This window comes from Taudactylus pleione, unplaced genomic scaffold, assembly GCF_031769625.1.
Source record: "Taudactylus pleione unplaced genomic scaffold, aTauple2 ptg000573l, whole genome shotgun sequence".
Taxonomy (NCBI): Eukaryota; Metazoa; Chordata; class Amphibia; order Anura; family Myobatrachidae; genus Taudactylus; species Taudactylus pleione.
This window is the reverse complement of record NW_028284975.1, coordinates 5,518,019-5,537,752: the sequence shown is the minus strand read 5'-3', so window position 1 is coordinate 5,537,752 and position 19,734 is coordinate 5,518,019. Positions and strand designations below refer to the sequence as shown.

At 46.2% G+C, this 19,734-nt stretch overlaps 1 protein-coding gene across 5 annotated transcripts in view; it reads left to right on the top strand.

The window, feature by feature from the left end:
• The window catches only part of LOC148481587 (sodium/hydrogen exchanger 9B2-like), a 50,476-nt gene extending 39,199 nt beyond the window's left edge, over positions 1-11,277 (top strand). For all 5 annotated transcript variants that reach the window (XM_088453240.1, XM_088453242.1, XM_088453238.1 and 2 more), the window contains 4 exons: positions 426-575; positions 2,787-2,895; positions 6,498-6,634; positions 8,449-11,277. In XM_088453240.1, the coding sequence (XP_088309366.1) occupies positions 426-575; positions 2,787-2,895; positions 6,498-6,634; positions 8,449-8,685 (633 nt within the window). In that variant the 3' untranslated portion in view covers positions 8,686-11,277. The remainder of the gene's footprint in view (positions 1-425; positions 576-2,786; positions 2,896-6,497; positions 6,635-8,448) is intronic.
• Positions 11,278-19,734: the final 8,457 nt, after the last annotated feature.

Here is a 19,734-nt window from a genome sequence, read left to right as displayed (position 1 = left end):
AAGGCAAAGTCTTATTAGATTGTTTTTGTTAAAGGGTAAATACAAAAAAAGAAATAAGAAAACTTTAGGGATCTTATTCTTGTATCTTGGAGCGACAAATATGTTTGTTATTGGTTAAAAGAATAATTTTAAAACAGCCTTTTTTCACTTCTAGGCTAGGTCATGTATATGGCTTTAATGATGTATTGCTGGCACTCCCCTCTTTGTTCCTTGTTGCCTTCCTTTTGCTCCACATTACAGTAGATGAGTGTGCACTACATTCGGCTTTGGTGTACTGAGGAGGGCACTAGCAAGACAGGAAGGGAGAAGGATTATACTGCGAGTAGAATTTTTAACATTGAGTGTAGACTAATTCTATTGTAGTATCATTTAGCTGTACAAATATCTTATTGATGAAAGAAATGTTTTCTTTTTGTTCCAAACAGGATAAATTAAAATGGAAAAGGTCTTATCTGATCCTGGCACTGTCCGTATTTGCAGTGTTTGGTAGCCTTTTCTTTGGTTTTCCTGGATCAGGAGGGCTCTGTACCTTGGTGATGGCTTTTGTAGCTGGTATTGGATGGTCCGGAGAAAAGGTATTTGTGAAATGATGTACTATTAAGTAACGTCATTTATACAGTAGCTAATTGCAAGTAACATTTGATTTGCAAAAATATCATGCAGGAATACTCCATCAATGTATAGAATAAACTATGGAGCCCTAAAATCTTTGAATATAATATAGTAGACTGTAATATAGGACAGTCCTTATAAACAAATAGAATGAATAGATGATGATCTATCCCACTTGCAGTTTAGTACTGTATGTGATGCTGAAGCTAGCTATTGTCTAACATATGGGGATGGGATGTGTATTAAAACTTGTACAGGGGGTGTGTATTAAAACTTGCACAGATCATGCTGGTAATGCAGCTCCTGATTCATTTCATATTGAACTAATAGTTCTAAGTAGTGCAGAGAAAACTCACCCTTGTAGCAATATCTTCTAACTGCAGCTAACAAGTCTCTTCCCCACTTAGCATGCATGCAGTGGCATAATCTGGGGGGGGTCCGAGCAGGGCACGTGCTCTGGGTGCTGTGTTGAACCCTGGGGGTGGAGGGGATGTCGCCGTCCAGGTCAGTGCAGTCTGGAGTAGTGTACAAAACGTTGATCGTGGACAACCGAGAATATGCGGCCGGTCAATCGTGATGGACGTCCGGGAGAAGCCAGCAGCAGCCAATAAGAGTAAGGCAGATTCTTTTTTTTTTTTTTTTTAAATAATATTTTTATTAAAGCAATGAATGTTACATTACAAACTGATAGATATACATGTCGTGTATGTAAATTTCAACAATAAACATGTTTTTTTCTTTTGACAAAACTGGAAATACAATAACTTTTCTTTTGCATAGATTTTTACATTTTACATGTTAAAAAGGAAACAGTATGTTATCAAAACTTGCCTCAAAAAAGATAATCTAAAGAAAATAGAATTTTGCTCGCACGCCGCAACCCCTCCTCCCCTGTTCCCAGATAATTCCCGATTGTATAAAAATAGGTTTTTATGTTATAAAATTACATAGCTATTGGAGATGACCCATACGAAGCATATACCATGTGGTATTTGAAAAAGAGCTGTGAATATAACTGTCCCATACATCGAAAAAGTGTTCGACCTTCATCTCTCTTTCTAGCGTGGTTCCCACCCACTCTATCCTGAACAGGAAGTCAGGCAGATACTTATTGGCTGCTGCACCCAGGGCGGGCTCCGAGCTGGAGAGGCGCCGCCGCTGCCTACTCCATTTGCCAGGTGCCCACTGAGAATATTTTACCAGCAGACACTCGGCAGCTACTTCCCTGGAGCTCACTTCTGACGTCATGATGTCTCTCCCATAGTGCCGAGCGGGAGGAGCAGTAGAACGGCGGCGGGTGCAGGTGCGGGGATTCAGGTAAGTATAGTGTGGTGTGTGTTTGTGGGTGTCTTTTATGTGTAAGGGGGAAGGGGGCACTGCATAATGCATAATGGGCACTGCATAAGCAGCACTACTACAGGGAGCATTGCATAAGGGGCACTACTACTCGGGACATTGCATAAGGGGCACTGCTACTGGGGGCATTAAGGTGCATATGGAATGGAAAGGAATGTTCCAAGAGTGACGAGAAACAGTGGCATCAAGGACCCTACTTACGCCACTGCATGCATGGGAGGTCTCAGCACCCTTCTATTGGAGAAGTAATCTTTAAAATGAATTAAAAAAATGCAAATAACTTTATTGACTTCTAACAGATGTCTGCCTTCATAGTCTACAACCACCACTGGACTCACTACACATACTGGCAGGTAATCCTACCAATATGTGAAAAAATTATAAACCACAAAAGTGAACGTATTTGCTATTGAGAGCTGCCGGAATACCGTAGCCATACAACAGATTGGTGACAGCTATGTCAGTACATGTATGCAGAGACCATACATAAAAGTGATTTTCCTCTACAGTAACTGCTGTTCTACATCTTGAAGATTGATGCAAGTGTCAAATTTAGCTGGATTAGCGCATTTGACACTTATCAACCAATGATACATGTCCCCCGAGGTGTGTTGCTGGTACTGCACTGTGTAATTTGTAAAATGAAAGTAGTGTACGAGAAAGCAATGCTAATGGGGCTCTTGTCCTACCCCAGCTCATACCTGGGAGGGTCATTTGTAAAAATGATCAGTGCAATTTCCAGTGTTCTTTAATATGTATGCCGTAGTTGTTCAGTAGTGTTGTGTTACATTTTGCCATTTCAAACTCTCTTTTTATAGACCCTGGTCGAGGACATAGTAGCTGTAGGGTGGGATATTTTCCAGCCTATGCTGTTTTCTTTGATTGGAGCAGAAATATCTGTATCCTCCTTGAGGCCAGAGACTGTTGGTAAGTCAAGTTTAGAGTAGTGACAGCAAATTCTAACTAAATGTATATATTGCATATTCTCTTTAGAGGATCTGTCATAGAGAACTAATAGTTAGCATTTTAGAGGGGCCTTATTATTTACATTATCACTTGCTCCTTACGGGTTGGGTATGAAAATCAAACGGCCGGGAAGCCGTCTGACAAAATCCTGACGCCCCAAGCCCGAACGCTGAAAATCCCGACTGGGGCTGGTAAGTGCTATCACTGTCCGGCTTACCTTCGTTCGGGAAGCCGTCTGTCTAGATTTCGGGATCGGGATTTAGAAGGGCGTCGGGATTTCGACGCCTGTCTTTAGTCCTGCGCCAGGATTTAGACAGACGGCCTCCAGGCCATCTGCATTTTGACTGTATCCTGCTCCTTACAAATATCAAACCATTTCTGAAGTGTGATTGATAGATTAAGGGGGGAATTTAATTACACCCGTTAATTTAACGGATGTAACAAAGGGTGGTAGCCTCGAGCTATCCAGTTAGAGCACCTTTTTCTTGCCCTTTACACATAGAATCCGGGACCTAGCCATGGCACCCGTTATCATGACATTTATCCGGGGATTTCTTTTCGGATATGATTGAATCCAAAAAAAATTCCTCGATAACTGCAGCCTGTGGGCTGCCTCGTGGTTAATTGAGTAGTCCTGGGTGATCAATTAGCCCGTGGTAAATTACCACGGCTAATTAAATTCCCCCCTAATGATTATCATCACAATAGTTACTTTATATTTCTGTTTGTTTTGTTTTCATGAAATATTTTTAAGACCATATGCATTGTCCCTACATTATTATTATTATTCAATACATTGTATTGTGCTGTATTCCTGTTTACATGAAAATATTCTAGAAAGTGTTTTCTTTTTCTTTTTTTGTAATTCACGTGAGAGGGTGAAGGTCATTCTTTTCTTCCTGACCACTTCCTATTGGCTGTGTAACATCAGCACAGCCAATAGGGAGCTGCTACCAACACTGTAGTAAGTAGATGTGAGAGTAGTGGCATTTGATATTTACATATATTATTTTACATTACATTATAAGTCATTGTAATTGTTATATTATCTCAATCCTTTATAAGGAAAGTGATGTCAGGTCAGCGTAATATGGCTGAGATACAGTGCTAATTTGTATTTAGTGCTGCGCACCTTAGTTGTGCAACATGTACGTTAAAGCACACTGGACTACAGAGTAATATTGGTCTTACTATGCAGTCCTTGGATGAAGATAGGCAGAGTGGGGGGTATTCTTTTCAGAGTACAGAGTATGTGTCTCTAGTCTTGTGGTGCATAAGTGATATTTGCAGACTGAGAGTGAAATATATTTAAAAAATTTGATACCTTTAGAATAAGAACTTGTCTCTGTAGTTATGATTTGTAGAGGATATGAGGGTGGATTTATGTATTTTTCTGCCAATTCTTGGGTCAGAAAAGCATTTATTATCCTATCCCACTGTGAGGCTGAACTGACAACAGTCACATTGGGAGGTATGCAGTCGGTCTAAATCCCGACGCCCGGCATCCCAATCAAAGGTAAGCTGGGCGCCTGATGCGGACAGCCGCTGGGGGGAGGGTTGGGTTAGGTTCTCCAGGGGGGGACTTAGGGTTAAGCAGCCCCCTGGGAGGGTTAGGATTAGGCTAGGGGAAGGGGGGGTTAGGCACCCCCCCGGGAGACAGGTTTAGGCAGCGAAGAAGAGAGTTTAGGTTTAGGCACTTGGGGGGGAGGTTAGGGTTAGGCACCCCTAAGGGAGGGGTAAATCATACCGATCCCCATTGGAGGTAGGGAGGTTGTTTTCCTCTGTAACAAATAGCATTTATGAAGGGGGGAGGGTTGTTTTCTTCTACATTCATTTAATTGTATTTTTTTTTATTTTTTTTTAATAAGATTATTGAATTGAGGTAAGGGATGGAGACAATATATTTAACAGAGTTCATTACTACTTGAGTTTGCACCAGCTATGGGCTGGCACAGACCAGGCACTGTACATACTGGACTTTTTAACGGGACACATTTTGCACATTGCAGTTGCACTTTGGGAGCGAAGCACTTTACCCAATGTAAAACAATGCTCAATTCTCCTAATTAATTTAAGCCATAAATGAGGCTACATAGAGCATTAGTGCAGGGAGGAGCCAATTAATTGTATTGGTGTTCTGCTGACATCACTTGGGAATCCCCTGACAACAGAGAAAATGTGGAGAGAACGTCTTAACAGACAGAAGGAATCTTCTTGGGAGACTTCTATTCCACCACTGTCCTAAATTAAGCTCTTTGTTAACCTTATGTTTAAATATAATCCTGTTTGTCATAGATGGGGAAGAACATTTCAAAAATGATAAGGGTATTACTGACACCTGGGGAATCAGAGCTCTGGTCATAACTAGTCAGCGACTTCGTATCTGGATCTGACGCTGGAGAAAACCTTTCTTCCTTACATTCCAACTAAACCAGATTAGAGGGAGAAGCATTGTCTTTTATGGGACTGAGAGCCTGATTCAGACCCGCTCGCGAGCGCTGAGCGCTCGCAAGCGGGTCGATGTTGCCCAAGTGCGCATGCGCACTACGTAGGCGGCTCCGTCATGCGCATGCGCGAGACCCGAATAACGACGGCCAAGCCGTCGTTAAGGGTCTCGCACCAAAGGAGGCATGCTGTCGATGGTGATTGACAGCACGCCTCCTTTGGTGGGCGTGCTGGGGGCGTGGCTGCCCAGACGGAGGCGTTCCCATGGGAACGCTTACCTTCTGGGGCCGGCCGCACTTACATCACTAGTGATGACAGTGGCAGTGCTTTTGGCTCTGATAGAGCCAAAAGCACTCCAGGGCTTGCGGCAGCGAGACCCTACCGCAAGGGTCTCGTCGCAAGCCCGATGGTCGCAATGGTCTTGACCATCGCGACCATCATTTTGGCTGCTCGCTATAGCTGTGGGTGGTTACCCACAGCTATGTGAGCGGCCAGGAGGCCGCTCCAAAAACTAGGAGGGACGGCCCTGATTCAGAGTGAGCGCTCTGTCAGAGCGCCCGGCTCTGAATCAGGGCCTGAGTTGGCAGAGCATCTGACTCAGATTAAATACTGGAAAGCAAATAATTGGGGAGTGAATCAGACAGCTTGGATAGACTGTCCAGGGACAACCCAGGTTTGGCTGAAGCACATACTAAACCTGGGGTCAGTGGACAGATCAGCATCAGAGCAAGTTGGAGGTGCATGCAAGCGGTGGGTGCAGAACAACTCATTCTTTTTAGAGACTAGTTTAACAGTGGCGGCAAAATGGGCAACAAGTGTTAGAGGAGCCTTGTGGATTATTCTTGTTGTCGGATGTGGGGTCTGAGATAACAGAATGCTGCAGTGCACAGAATAAAACCTGCCACACTGGGTCTACACGTTTATTCCCACAGTGCAGTTGATCATTGAATATGTGCTCAGAAAACGGGCCGCGCCATCTTACATTACATCATGTATCTGTAAATGGATGGCGTATTTTATAAGGAAACAATAATTGGTAGTAATGAAACCAAGCAATATGTGAGGAGCTCCTCATGTAAACGACTGAATTTTTTGCTAAGCGACTTCTCTGATTTCAGGGTTGTGTGTCGCCACACTTGGAATTGCCTTGGTAGTACGAATATCCATCACATTCTTGATGGTGTCTTGGGCAGGATTCAACATGAAAGAGAAAATATTTATTTCTTTGGCATGGATACCCAAAGCTACAGTACAGGTATGAGACTTATCTGGGACAAAGAGAAAGGTATATTTTACTAATGTTAGATCAGCATTACTGCAAACTAGGCAATAGCATGTTTTAAGGTTCCCAAACACGTTGCAATTCTAATGTCCAATTAAGCCGCAGATAGCAGTCTGTGGGGGTGGGGGAACAACGGACATTCTGGACTAACCCCTCCCTTCCATATCTGTCTGATTTGGCCACAGGTCTGTCTTTGTTTATCAGCTTTAGACACTAATAACAATTTACCCTTTTTAAAGTTGTGCTATATTCGTAGGGACAGATAATCACTAGTTATCTAACTTCCCTATCTCTAACCCTTGGAGATAATCTTCTCACATCAACGGGAAACATTATTATGACTGTCAGTGTGAAGCAGATCGCTCATTGTAGGCATTTAGACGTCCATTCATCATCCTTTAATGGCCCGTTACACATGCAAAAACGCTAGTTTAGGTAATGGGCCATTCATCATCAGGGGTACGATAGGATCCCTCCAACACCTCCTCACTGCGTGACCAGCGGATCAGCGCAGAAGCCGGCAACAGGGGAGGTAACACTACTACAGAAGAAGCGGTGTTACTGATCGCAAGGGACAGCTGGTTTTCGCAGCAGCTGTCCCCGCACTGGAGCAATGCTGAATTGCTCCGGTAATAAGTATCCCTACAGCAAGGTGGATGCATAATCATCATCCAGCCCCCCGATAATGAATAGACCCCTTAGGGTCTATAGCGTGATAGTATTCACAAGCTTCCATTTACATGGCAGCTTGTGCAGCAGAGGGATCTATTCAGATCCCTCCTTGCTGTGTTCTAGCTGCATGCGGCTGCCAGCTCTCCCCATTCCTCCTCCCAACTCCACTGCTCTCACCGCTGCCTGAAATGAGTCTTCAGTGGGTTTCAGCGCTCGACACCTCTCTCTTTTCTCCTGCTCTTATGGTCTTCTGAGAATCTTCACAGCCTGTCTTGATGCTGCGCATGTGATGCTTAAAGACACGCTGTGAAAACTGAAGGAAGACCGGAAAAGAGCAGGAGAGAAGTCGCTCTCTTCCAAAATACTGACTCCATAGAAACGGCAGTTTTTCCAAAGTGATAGTTTAGAGCAGGAGACATGATGAATGCTTCCCAAACTTTGTTTTGTACTCGCAGCAAATTCAAACCATTATTATTATTAGTGATAATTCTTTTATGATGAATGAACCCCTTAGGATTATTCATTCCACAGATTGAAATAAGTAGACTATTGATTGTAAAAATAGATAGTTATGACAATCAAACTAGCAATACATTTGATGACTATAGGAATCATTCTATTTAATCTAGTGAAGGGGAAAGTCCTTACAAAGAAGTGTGTATGTTCAAACGCAAACAATTACAGTATTACGAGTGCACACAAGTGCTGAGGAGGGAGACCTCCTAATACAAGGTTCACCGATAAACAAATGTGTCTTGTGTCCACCGTTTTTGAGAATGAGGTCTTTGCCTTTTCCCACTGATTAAGCCTAAGGAGTAGATTTACTATAGCTTCTAAAACGGACAAGTACTTGAGTTTCCCATAGCAACCAACCAATCTGATTGTAGCTATCACTTGTCTACTGCATTATAGTAAATGATAGACAAAATCTGATTGGTTGCTATGCACAGCACCACAACTTGTCTGTTTTAGGAGCTTTAGTAACTTTACACCTATGTATTGTATTTGTGCCTGTTGTTATCTTTTCCATTTCCATCGATGTTTCCTGAATGTGTGCTTATAAAGTCACTTGTGTTCAGTTGTACTTCATTAAGCTGTTGGTATTCCTTATTCAGGCTGCTATTGGCTCGGTAGCCTTGGACATGGCAAGAAGCATTGGAAATAAACAATTGGAAGACTATGGCATGGATGTGCTCACTGTAGCTTTCTTAGCAATACTAATCACAGCACCCACAGGAGCTCTAATCATTGGTTTAACGGGACCAAAAATGCTCCATAAATCAGATGCAGATTTGAATCCAGAAGCTTCTGATGGGACGGAGAGCAGGATAGAGCTGTCTAGTCAGCTGTGAGCATACCTGTCACTCTGTGCTGGCCACTGGGGACTTTTAAGGGAAGCAACTCCTTTTTATAAAAGCAATCCTGCAGTTCACTTGGATACAATAGTATGTATTTGTAGCATTATATAAAGTGTATTTCATGTACATGAAGAATAAAAGTCTGAAAAGTTTTATATTTACATAAATCTGTACATAAAATGTTTTTTATATACATGATTCTTGTAGTAAATTTACATACAAATACAGAACTTGCCTGGTGCAAAGTTTACTACACTTTTTAGGTGCTGTACTGGTAAATGTTTATCTAAAAACTCCGGAGAGCCAAAGAAATCTATTTGATCTTTTTCATAAACTTGTGTAATTGCAGCAATAGCAAAACAAATCGCACTGGACTCCATTTTGACCATGCTTTACCCTTGTGTGGTTCTTCCTAAATTGAAGTATATCATGTGCACAAATCAGCATTCAGGGGGTCATTCAGACCCGCTCGCAAGCGGGTCGATGTTGCCCCAATGCGCATGCGCATGATGGAGGGAGCTTCGTCGTGCGCATGCGCGAGACCCGGACAGCGACAGCCAAGCTGTCACTCCAGATCTCGCACCAAAGGGGGCGTGCTGTTGATGGTGACTGACAGCACACCCCCTTTGGTGGGCGTGGCTGCCAGACGGAGGCGTTCCCATGGGAACGCCTACCGTCTGGGTCCGGCCCCACTGACATCACTAGTGATGTCAGTGGGAGTGATTTGTGCTCTGATAGAGCCAAAATCACTCCAGGGCTTGCGGCAGCGAGACCCTACCGCAGGGTCTCGTCGCAAGCCCGATAGTCTTGACCATCGCGACCATCTTTTTGGCCGCTCGCATATGCTGTGGGTGGTCACCCACAGCCATGCGAGCGGCCAGGAGGCCGCTTCCTATTTTAGGTAGGAGGGCACTGATTCAGAGCGAGCGCTCTGGTCAGAGCGTCCGGCTCTGAATCAGGCCCTCAGTGTGCTGTGCAGAAGGGACTTTCACTCTAGTCTGATGGAATGGACAGCACTTGCTTATGTAAACATTAAGAACATTAATGATGCTTTTACAGTGGAATTGTCACCACACACAATGGAGATGGGAGCATAACTATCTATTTTTGTGCAGCTGTGGGAATTGCTGATTGGCTTTTTCCTCTTACATACAAAGGTATAGGGGATGCTGTGACTGTGCAGGTGTACTAGGAGAGGGTTCATTGACCCCTATATGTGTATGGAACACTGAGAGCTGATAAAGTGGACCGATGACTGATACACTGTGACAGCAGCCATTTAAGCTCCAGAATTCCTGCCTCCATTGTGTGTAGCTGACTGATCTACTTAAACTGGATTATACGTGTTCATATAGGACTTTTTTGTTTGTTTAAACAAACCTTAGAACATCAGTTTTTAATAAAGCACTCACTGTATGTGCAATATATATGTGTAGTTATACACTGTAATTAACATTTTACACTTGTGGGAATGAGACATTCCCAATGTACTGTTGTTTTTATGGTAACATACCTTTTGTAGATGAAACCATTACTGTACGGAAGAAAACTTCTATGTACACACATTAGTAGGTTAGCTATTGAGGTTTTGTTGGCCACACATTATTAGGGACTGATGCAGAGTAGAACATAAGCCAGTTTCCGGTTAGTTCTTTTCCTCTTCTGTGCACCTGCTCCAGGACCAAGTGCCGGCAATGATGCAGAATCCTACGTGTTTCAGATTCATCTCTACTTGTGGCTGCTGGGACGTAGCTGTGCTGTAACAGGGAGTAACACCTATGTTATAATAGGTTAGTTGTAACAGGGAGTTGTCTACGGAATTGTGGGCTGTACAGTGTTGGGCAGAAGTATAAACATGCCTGTTATTGGATGTATCTTTTGCAGCAAGGACTGGGCTGGTAGAAGTATGCACTGATGATAACTGGTATTAAACCACGCTGATTAATCCAGGCAGTCCAGCCACAGATTTGTCCAACCCTTCATATTGGCGCATATAGCCATTTAGTTCTGTGCGGAGCAATTAGATCTGACTTGATTCAACTCTGTATCCATACTTTGAATGCATCTATAAATCGGTGGTAGATGCAAAATGGCAAGTTGCAAATGAGAAGACCTGTACACTGCATAGCATACAAATTAGTTATCTAATGATTATGTATTAAACTAATTTCTCCTTAACCCTTTTGCTACCGTAGTCTATATCAAATTTGAATCTCAGGAGACCACACTATTTTATGCATTTTGACAATCAGTTTGGTTGAGAATAGCATTATTCCGCCCTGTGTCAAAGCTAATTATTTTTTCCAAGGGGGAGAGCGCAAACAGAAGACTTTTTTTTGTTTAGTATCATAGTTAAGTATTTTTAATTCATATGCATTATACAAGGAATAACATTTTTCATTGGAAAAAACAAAACTCTTAATAGCCTCGCATTGATTACTTTCGCAAACTGAATTCAGCCAACAAAATATACCCTGTCTTACATACATTGGCTTCTAAAGTTTACATGGATACAAATTAACTGTACTTTATTAGAGGATTGGTCGAAGTTTGGGCCATAATAAAATGTGTGTGTTTGTAGTTTATTGTGTACTTTTCTTTGTACTTTATTAAAAAAAACTAAAAAAATTACTGGTGTATTATGATGCATTACTATTGATTTGGTGTCAAAAACATCCAGGTCTGTTGTATAGCTTAAAACCACATTATCTTTCACTGGGTGCAGTAATTTTGGCAAACAAATGTATTTCAATGTGATAAATGGGATTGAAAATATGAGATATGGTAAGAACTTACCTTTGTTATCTCTATTTCTACGAAGTCCATAGGGTTCCACAGGATACCTTCGGTATAGGTGATGACGTCAGGCATCGGGCACCATAGAGTTAAGCTTTCAGCCTCCCAGGATGCACTAGGGTCCCCCTCCTATACCCCGCCCCCGAGCCAAGGCATCTCAGTTACGTACCAAGCCATAGGCCGGAGGAGGAGAAGGAAGAGAGAGAGAAAAGATCTGGACACACACAAGAATCACATTCTCACCAGAAGGAGACGGAAAAACCGGTGACCAGAGTAAAGCCCATCTGCAGCACAGGTGCGACAGTGCGGGAGTCCTGTGGAACCCTATGGACTTCGTAGAAATAGAGATAACAAAGGTAAGGTCTTACCATATCTCATATTTTCTACATCAGGGTCCATAGGGTATCCACAGGATACCTTGGGGATGTCTCAAAGCAGTATCCTTCAAGGGTGGGGACGCTCCTGTGCTGAAAGGGGAATCCGACGCCCGAAGGAAGCATCCTGAGAGGCAAAGGTGTCAAACGCGTAATACCTCACAACGGTATGGACAGAGGATCACGTGGCAGCCTTGCAGATCTGGACTGCAGAGGCACCACGTCAAGCTGCCCACGAAGGACCCACAGACCTAGTGGAATGAGCCCTCACAGAGGATGGAACCGGATAGCCTTCATGAAGATAAGCTTCTGAAATTGCCATACGTATCCAACCTGCCAAAGTTTGCTTTGAAGCAGGCCAACCCTTTTTACGGAAAGCCATAGAGGACAAACAAGGCGTCCGACTTCCTAAACGAAGAAGTGCGGTCAACATAAATCCTTAAGGCCAGCACAACATCCAAAGTGGCCTTACCCACTGAAAGGTCAGGTGAGTTAAAAGCCGGCGCAACGATTTCCTCGTTGATATGAAAACGTGAAACAACTTTGGGAAGAAAATCAGGACGAGTGTGCAGCACTGCCCTGTTCCCATGAAAAATCAGGAAAGGGGGTCTACAGGAGAGAGCCCCTAAGTCAGAAACACGTCTGGCCGAAGCGATGGCCAAAAGGAAAATTGTTTTAGCTGTCAGCCATTTAAGATCCACTGAGCCCAGTGGTTCAAACGGCGGTCCCTGGAGAGCCCTCAGGACCACAGCTAAATTCCAAGGCGCCACCGGTGGAACAAATGGCTGAATTCGAAGAACACCTTGCATAAAAGGTGCGCACATCAGGGATTGTAGCAATCCTACGATGGAACCAGACATACAGGGCAGATACCTGCACCTTCAAAGATGCAAGGCGAAGCCCATGGTCTAGTGCCGCCTGTAGGAAAGCTAACACTCTAGACAGATGGGACTCCCGAGGTGCATAACCTCTCGGCCGACACCACTGGAAGAACGTATGCCACACACGATGGTATATTCTTGCAGAAGATGGCTTCCGAGCTCTTAGCATAGTTCGTACTACAGAGCTGGAAAACCCCCTGGACCTTAACATGGCCGTCTCAACAGCCACGCCGTCAAAGACAGCCGAGTCAGGTCCGGGTGAAGACAAGGACCCTGTGACAGCAGGTCCGGTCGTAGCGGCAACCGCAGAGGACTGTCCACGGACAGACCCTGAAGGTCTGAGAACCAGTGCCGTCTGGGCCACGCGGGAGTGATCAACAGGAGCGTCCCTCCTTCCTGTTTGAATTTCCGGATTACCTGTGGAAGAAGGGAAAACGGAGGAAAGAGATAAGCAAACCGGAACGTCCACTTTACGGACAGAGCATCCACCAGAGATGCCTATTCGTCTCTTGTGCGAGACCCGTACACCGACAACTTGTTGTTGTGCTGTGACGCCATGAGGTCGATCTCTGGAAGACCCCACCTGTCCACCAGAAGTTGAAAGACGTCCTGGTGCAGAGACCACTCCCCCGGGTGAACGTCCTGGTGACTGAGAAAGTCCGCCTCCCAGTTGAGGACTCCCGGGATGAATACTGCTGATATGGCCGGGAGATTGCGCTCCGCCCAGACCAGGATACGGGACACCTCTACGAGTGCCACCCGACTTCGGGTTCCTCCTTGCCGATTATGTAGGCCACGGTGGTGGCGTTGTCCGACTGGACCTGTACGGGGTGACCCTGGAGAACCCGATGTGCCTACTGGAGAGCATTGAAAACGGCGCGGAGTTCCAAGATGTTTATTGGAAGCTCCTTTTCCGTCCATCTGCCCTGGAACAAGTGTGGACCCGTGACCGCTCCCCAGCCCCGAAGGCTGGCATCCGTTGTCAATAGGACCCAGTTTGCCACCCAAAACAGACAACCCTTGTTGAGATGGGTCGTCTGTAACCACCAGGCAAGGGACAGGCAAACCTCCGAAGTGAGCACCATCGCCTGGGATTTTAGACTCTGAGGCAGTCCATTCCATTTGGACAGGATCAATTGCTGCAGAGGTCTGGAGTGAAACTGGGCATATTCCACCATGTTGAATACTGACACCATGGAGCCCAGTAACCTCATCGCCGAGTGTAGAGACACGGCAACTCTGCAGACAACTGCGCACCCTCAACTGCAAGGCAGAGATCTTTTCCCCCGTCACAAAGATCCTCTGCTGACTGGAGTCCAATAAGGCTCCGAGGTGCAGAATCCTCTGAGACGGGATCAGGGTGGACTTTTGCCAGTTTATCAACCAGCCGTGCCGTTGCAGTACTGCAATCGTCAGATCCAAGTGGTGTAGAAGGAGCTCTGGAGACCCTCCTACCAACAAAAGGTCGTCTAGGTACGGCAAAATGCGGACTCCCTGCAGCCGCAGGGACGCCGCCATGACTGCCATAACCTTGGTGAATACATGTGGTGCTGTCGCCAGGCCAAAAGGTAACGCCCAGAACTGAAAGTGATCGTTGCGGATTGCAAACCTGAGTAACTGTTGGTGACGCAAAAGAATAGATACATGCAGGTAAGCGTCCTGTATGTCCAACGACACCATGTAATCCCCAGGTTCCAGCGCCAGAATGATGGACCGTAGGGTCTACATCCAAAACCGCGGCACCCGTAAGGACTTGTTGAGGGCCTTGAGATTGAGAATCGGACGGTACGACCCATTGGGTTTCTGCACCAAAAATAGATTGGTATAGAAACCCTGGCCCCTCTGGGAGAATGGAACAGGCACTATAACTCCAGCCTGGAGCATAGTGTGCAAAACCTTCTGCAGTTCCATGGCTTTGTTCTGGTCTAAGGGAAGACCCGTGGTGAAGAATCGGGATGGGGGCCTGTGCCGAAAGGAGAGGGCATACCCATGAGAAACCACCTCGTGAACCCAAGTGTCTGTCGTAGTTGCCGACCAATACTGGGCGAACTGCAGCAGGCGGCCTCCCACTTTGGGATCCCCCAAAGGGAGGCCCAGGCCGCAGGCTTGTCATCAGACTTAGGGGCTGGACGTTTCCTGGGCTTGGCCGATTTCTTGGGCCCAGCCTGTCGGGGAAAGGACTGTGCTTTAGGCCTACCCTGGGCCCTGTAAGGCCGAAAGGACGACGTACCCGAACTGAAAGGGACCGCAGCAGATGGGATACATGCAGACTTGGCTGCCGCCAGCGTGGCCACAGTTTTGTCCAGATCCGGACCAAAGAGGAATTCTCCATTAAAGGGCAAAGCTTCCAATACCTTTTTGGAATCAGCGTCCGCCTTCCAGGATCGCAACCATAAGGTTCGACGAGCAGCAACAGCTGCCGAAGAAATGCGAGATGTGAGGGTACTAATATTCAAGGCCGCTTCATTGATGTAAGTGGCCGAATCCCGGAGGTTGCCTACCAACTCGGACTGTTCAGCCGAACAGTCGGAATCCAAAGATGCATCCAAACTATCAGCCCAGCGCTGCATAGCTCTGGCTAACTAACATACGGCCATAGCCGGTCTGGATGCCCCGCGAGGGAATAAATGGACTTTAGGCAGATCTCCACCTTACAGTCCGTAGCATCCTTCAAGGAGGACATGGGCAATGTGGCACTTCGGACTAGGCGTGTCACATGAGAATCCACCTGAGGAGGGGATTCCCACTTAGAGAAATAATTGTCCGTAAACGGATAAGCCACCCCTAAATGTCTTTGAGGCTGATACCGTTTGCCAGGATGTTGCCACGCCTCCTCTAAATGGTCTACTAACTGACCCGAAAGAGGAAACACTGTGGCGTCACCCTTAATATCCTTGAAAAAGGCATATTTGGACTTTGACACCGGAGGATCATCATCCTCAATAACTAAAGCTGTGCGGACTGCACGAATAAGGCCAGGAATATAAACCTTGGCCTTAGCGTCCGACTCTTTAGTACGGAGAGGTTCTTGGTCAGGTAGATCCAGAATCTCCCCATCATCGGACGTCCCGTCGTCATCCTCATAAGGAGCGGACAGAGACGCCACCGGCCGCTTGTGAGGCCCAACACAGACTCCCCTTGTAACACGTCCGACAAATGCTGTACAGAACTTGTCAGTGAATTAACCCACGCAGGCTCCTGAGAGACCTGAGGAGGGGAAATAGGGAGACTGTGGGGTACCATCAGTTGTCTCGGGAACCCCTGCATGGGTGACGACGCCACTGACTGCTGGGACAATTCCATCTGAGAGAACGCAGGTTGCGGAGTTAACTGGCCCACTAGGGTTGTAAGCGCTTTGGCGAAACAAGCCCAGGGTGGTTCCTGTACCGGAGCCGTGACAGTAATTGGACGCGCCAACAAAAAACACTGCCGCCATAACCCCTCCGCGTTACCCTCCACCTCCGCGATTGGTACCTTGCACGTAGTACACAGAAGCTGGAGAGGAAAATCACTCTCAGGCATGATGGCAAGTATGTGACCACTCTCACTGATACTCGTTAGTATAGTGAGAGAACCACCCTGCAATCACCGCACCGCAAGGGCTTTAGCAGAAGAAGAGCAGGGATAGTGAAAAGGCTGACAGTAGAAAGTGAAAGTACAGGCAGCAGACGCTAGCAGCAGTCACATACAATGCAAAGAAATTAATCCCTGCACTATCAGCGCTGATCCTCAACTACGCAGACACAGAGCCTGGTAGGACACAGCGCTGCATACACAGACCACGATGTCACCGATCAGCTACTTCCAGCAGCGTTCACCATGCTTCTGCAAAGATGGCCACCGAGGAGCAGAGAGGAGGCCGGCCTGGGGGAGGAGCGCTGCCACAGGGCCCATCGGCAGGTGCAGAGAGGGCTGTGTGCAGCGGGGGAGGCGCCGGCTGTGTACAGGAAAGGCGCGCTCCCCTGGCATGCAATTAACCCCTGGGATGCCACAGCGCTACCACTCAGCTGCAGTCCGCTGTCCCAGGGAGGTAGTGGAAGCGCAGGTTTCTTACCTGGCTCCACGCTGCAGCCAGTCCCCAGGGAGCCCCCTGCCTGTGGACTCTGGATCATGTTTCAGCGGGGACCCACCGTGGGACCCTGCTGCTTACTTGCTGCCCCCCTTGAATCCGGCCATGGTCCAAAACATCTGGGCTCACCGCTAGCTGTGACCCCAGATGCTTACCAGCATCCCCGGATCAGTACCGGCGTTCTGGTACCGGCAGGGGTGTAGGGAAGACAGCATGGACATCAGTAGTGACTGTCCATGCTGTACTTCCAGATGGGCAGCCACAGCTGCCTTGAAGAAAACTTCAGGGGCTATCCTTAGCCCCCCTCTTAACAGGTGCTCTGACTCCGAGCCGGGCACCAACGAAACTGAGATGCCTTGGCTCGGGGCGGGGTATAGGAGGGGGACCCTAGTGCATCCTGGGAGGCTGAAAACGTAACTCTATGGTGCCCGATGCCTGACGTCATCACCTATACCCAAGGTATCCTGTGGATACCCTATGGACCCTGATGTAGAAAGGGTATTTTATAAGGGTGTTTCTTACTGGGTGGGAGACTCAACAGTTTCTAATTTGTAAAAGGATTTCACTTTTGTAAGCGCTCTGAGCGATCGCGACTCCAGTTTCCTCCTATGGTTTTAATGAGACTCATTTTGCACCTTGCAGTTCAGCAAATATTTCTTGGACCCTAACTCCCAAATGCACATCTTAAATTTGGTCATCTCCCAAAGTGATCATCAGCACATTAAAGCCAGGTTCACACCTCAGCGATGTACCAATGATCCATCCGATTGTTCAAGTATCTTTCAGTGTACACACTAGTCCTTGATGGGAAAGATCATAGAATAACTGAATTTGCTACTATGAAAAACTGTAAAAAAAAAAGTTTTAAATGTTGTGCATGCGGCCCAGCCCAGATCAGATGAGCCGATCCAAACGGCTGTCAGTCCAGGGAGTTGCGTATACACTAAATAATTCTTGCGTTGGAAATCGACTCTTAGGGATGATTTTATTGCATAGTAATGTGTACCCAGCTTTACATTGGTAGCTGACTAGTGGAGAGAAAACATAAGGGGAAACTAAGTAACAACTTATTTCCTCCATATGATCACTGTTGCCTTAAAGCAGTACTCCCATGAAATAGTATCCTCACCCCCATTTACATTATGTTTTCAGACTATGGGCCATATTCAATTAATTTCACATCCGGGGTACATGAAAATGGGTGCTAGCAGAAAAAAAAACACTGAATATATCTGCAATTGGCACTACAATCAACTACACAGACAGCAGTGGCTGGTAGGATATAGCGCTGTATAACCTGGCCCGTGGGATAGGTATACAGGGAGACTGGACCCAGCGTTCCCGTAGGCCTGTGAAGCAGAAAATGGCTGCTACGCGTCTCTGAGGGGGCGGAGGAGCAGCTCAGGGAACAGCTAGACTGCAGTGGAATGGCACCCTGAGCTGGGGGAGGGGCTGCAGGGAGAGCACCTTCTATCTGTGCTGACGTTAACCACCGGGTCCACTGGTCTCTAAATATGCCTCTGCGCCAGTAGATTAAAGCCGCGGTGGTCTAGTGGAGTGGTGGGTGCACCAGTGTCCGCATCAGCGCCTCCGGTCCGTCTCCTGAGACTAGACTACGTAAAGACGCGGGCCCCTCATTACCTGTCCCCTGGATTCCCTGCTGCAGTCTGGGGTCCACAGAGCTTGCTAGCTAGTTCCCCCCCCCCCACCCCAAGAGCCCTTACGGGAGTATCTAGCTGGGGCATTGTGTCACGGCGCTGCGGAGGGGTGATGGAGCGGCCGTGCAGACGTCCAAGGGACTGTCTTTTGCTGCTGCTCAGTTTAAAACACTTAAAAAATAAATTATAAAAATAAGCTTGCCCCACTGTTAGAAATGGTGACCCAGCTCCTGCCAGACACCAACGAAACAGAGTTGCCCTCAGGCTGTGGGCAGGGTATAGGGGGAAGCGTCCTGGAATTGAAAAGCTTTGCTGTTGGTGGCCGGTCCTCCAAGGTCCCACCTACACCCAAATGTCTCCACTGTGGAGCCCTATGGACCCTGAAATAATAACTAGTATACATGTGGCAGGGAAGAGGTTCCCAAACGCGGTCCTCAAGGCACCCCAACAGTTCAGGTTTTAGAGATAGCTATGGTTGAGCACAGGAGATGAAATCAAATCGACTGGAGGTATTAATTGTTACCTGTTGTCAAGCATGGATATCCTTAAAACCTGATCTGTTAGGGTACCTCTGTGGTAGGGAATACAGATCTTATCCAATGGCACAGGCATTTATATGAATGACTAAATACTCTCTGAAAGCACTGCGTAATATGTTTGTAGCACATAAATAATGTAATTTGTTATAAATCTAAGTGGTGATAAACATTAAGTCACTCTCCTGTGATGCATTGTTTGCCACTGTATCACTACTGGTACTACACATTGTTTAAGCATACTCTCCCACAATAGGTCTGTCAGATATACAGAGAGCCCAACAGGAGAGAGGCAGGGGGGAGTGCGAGAGATTAAGAGGTGGCCCAAGGGGAAGAGAGAGCCACAGGAAAGAACTATTTAAAAAAAAAAAAAAAACCCCAGGCAATACTGGCCACAACAGCTGGTAATACATAAATAAATTGTGTAACCTGTTGGCCAAGCTTATCCATACAATTTGCATACAATTATCATGACAAAGGTAGATTTTCGGTAATGCTGACATTGAGACACATTTGAGTAATGTAAGCATATTTTCTGGGTTGTGTTTATGTGTGAGTATGCAGCAGGTACCAGGTGTCAAGAATGGGTCTGAAAGCCATAATTTATTTTTAACCAAAAACAGACTTATTCTATAAAGTCATTTACAACAAAATAACACAATTAAAGTTACATTATGTAATGGTTCTACTTTATTTCACTGCCTATAGTATAAAAAAAAACCTAAGTCC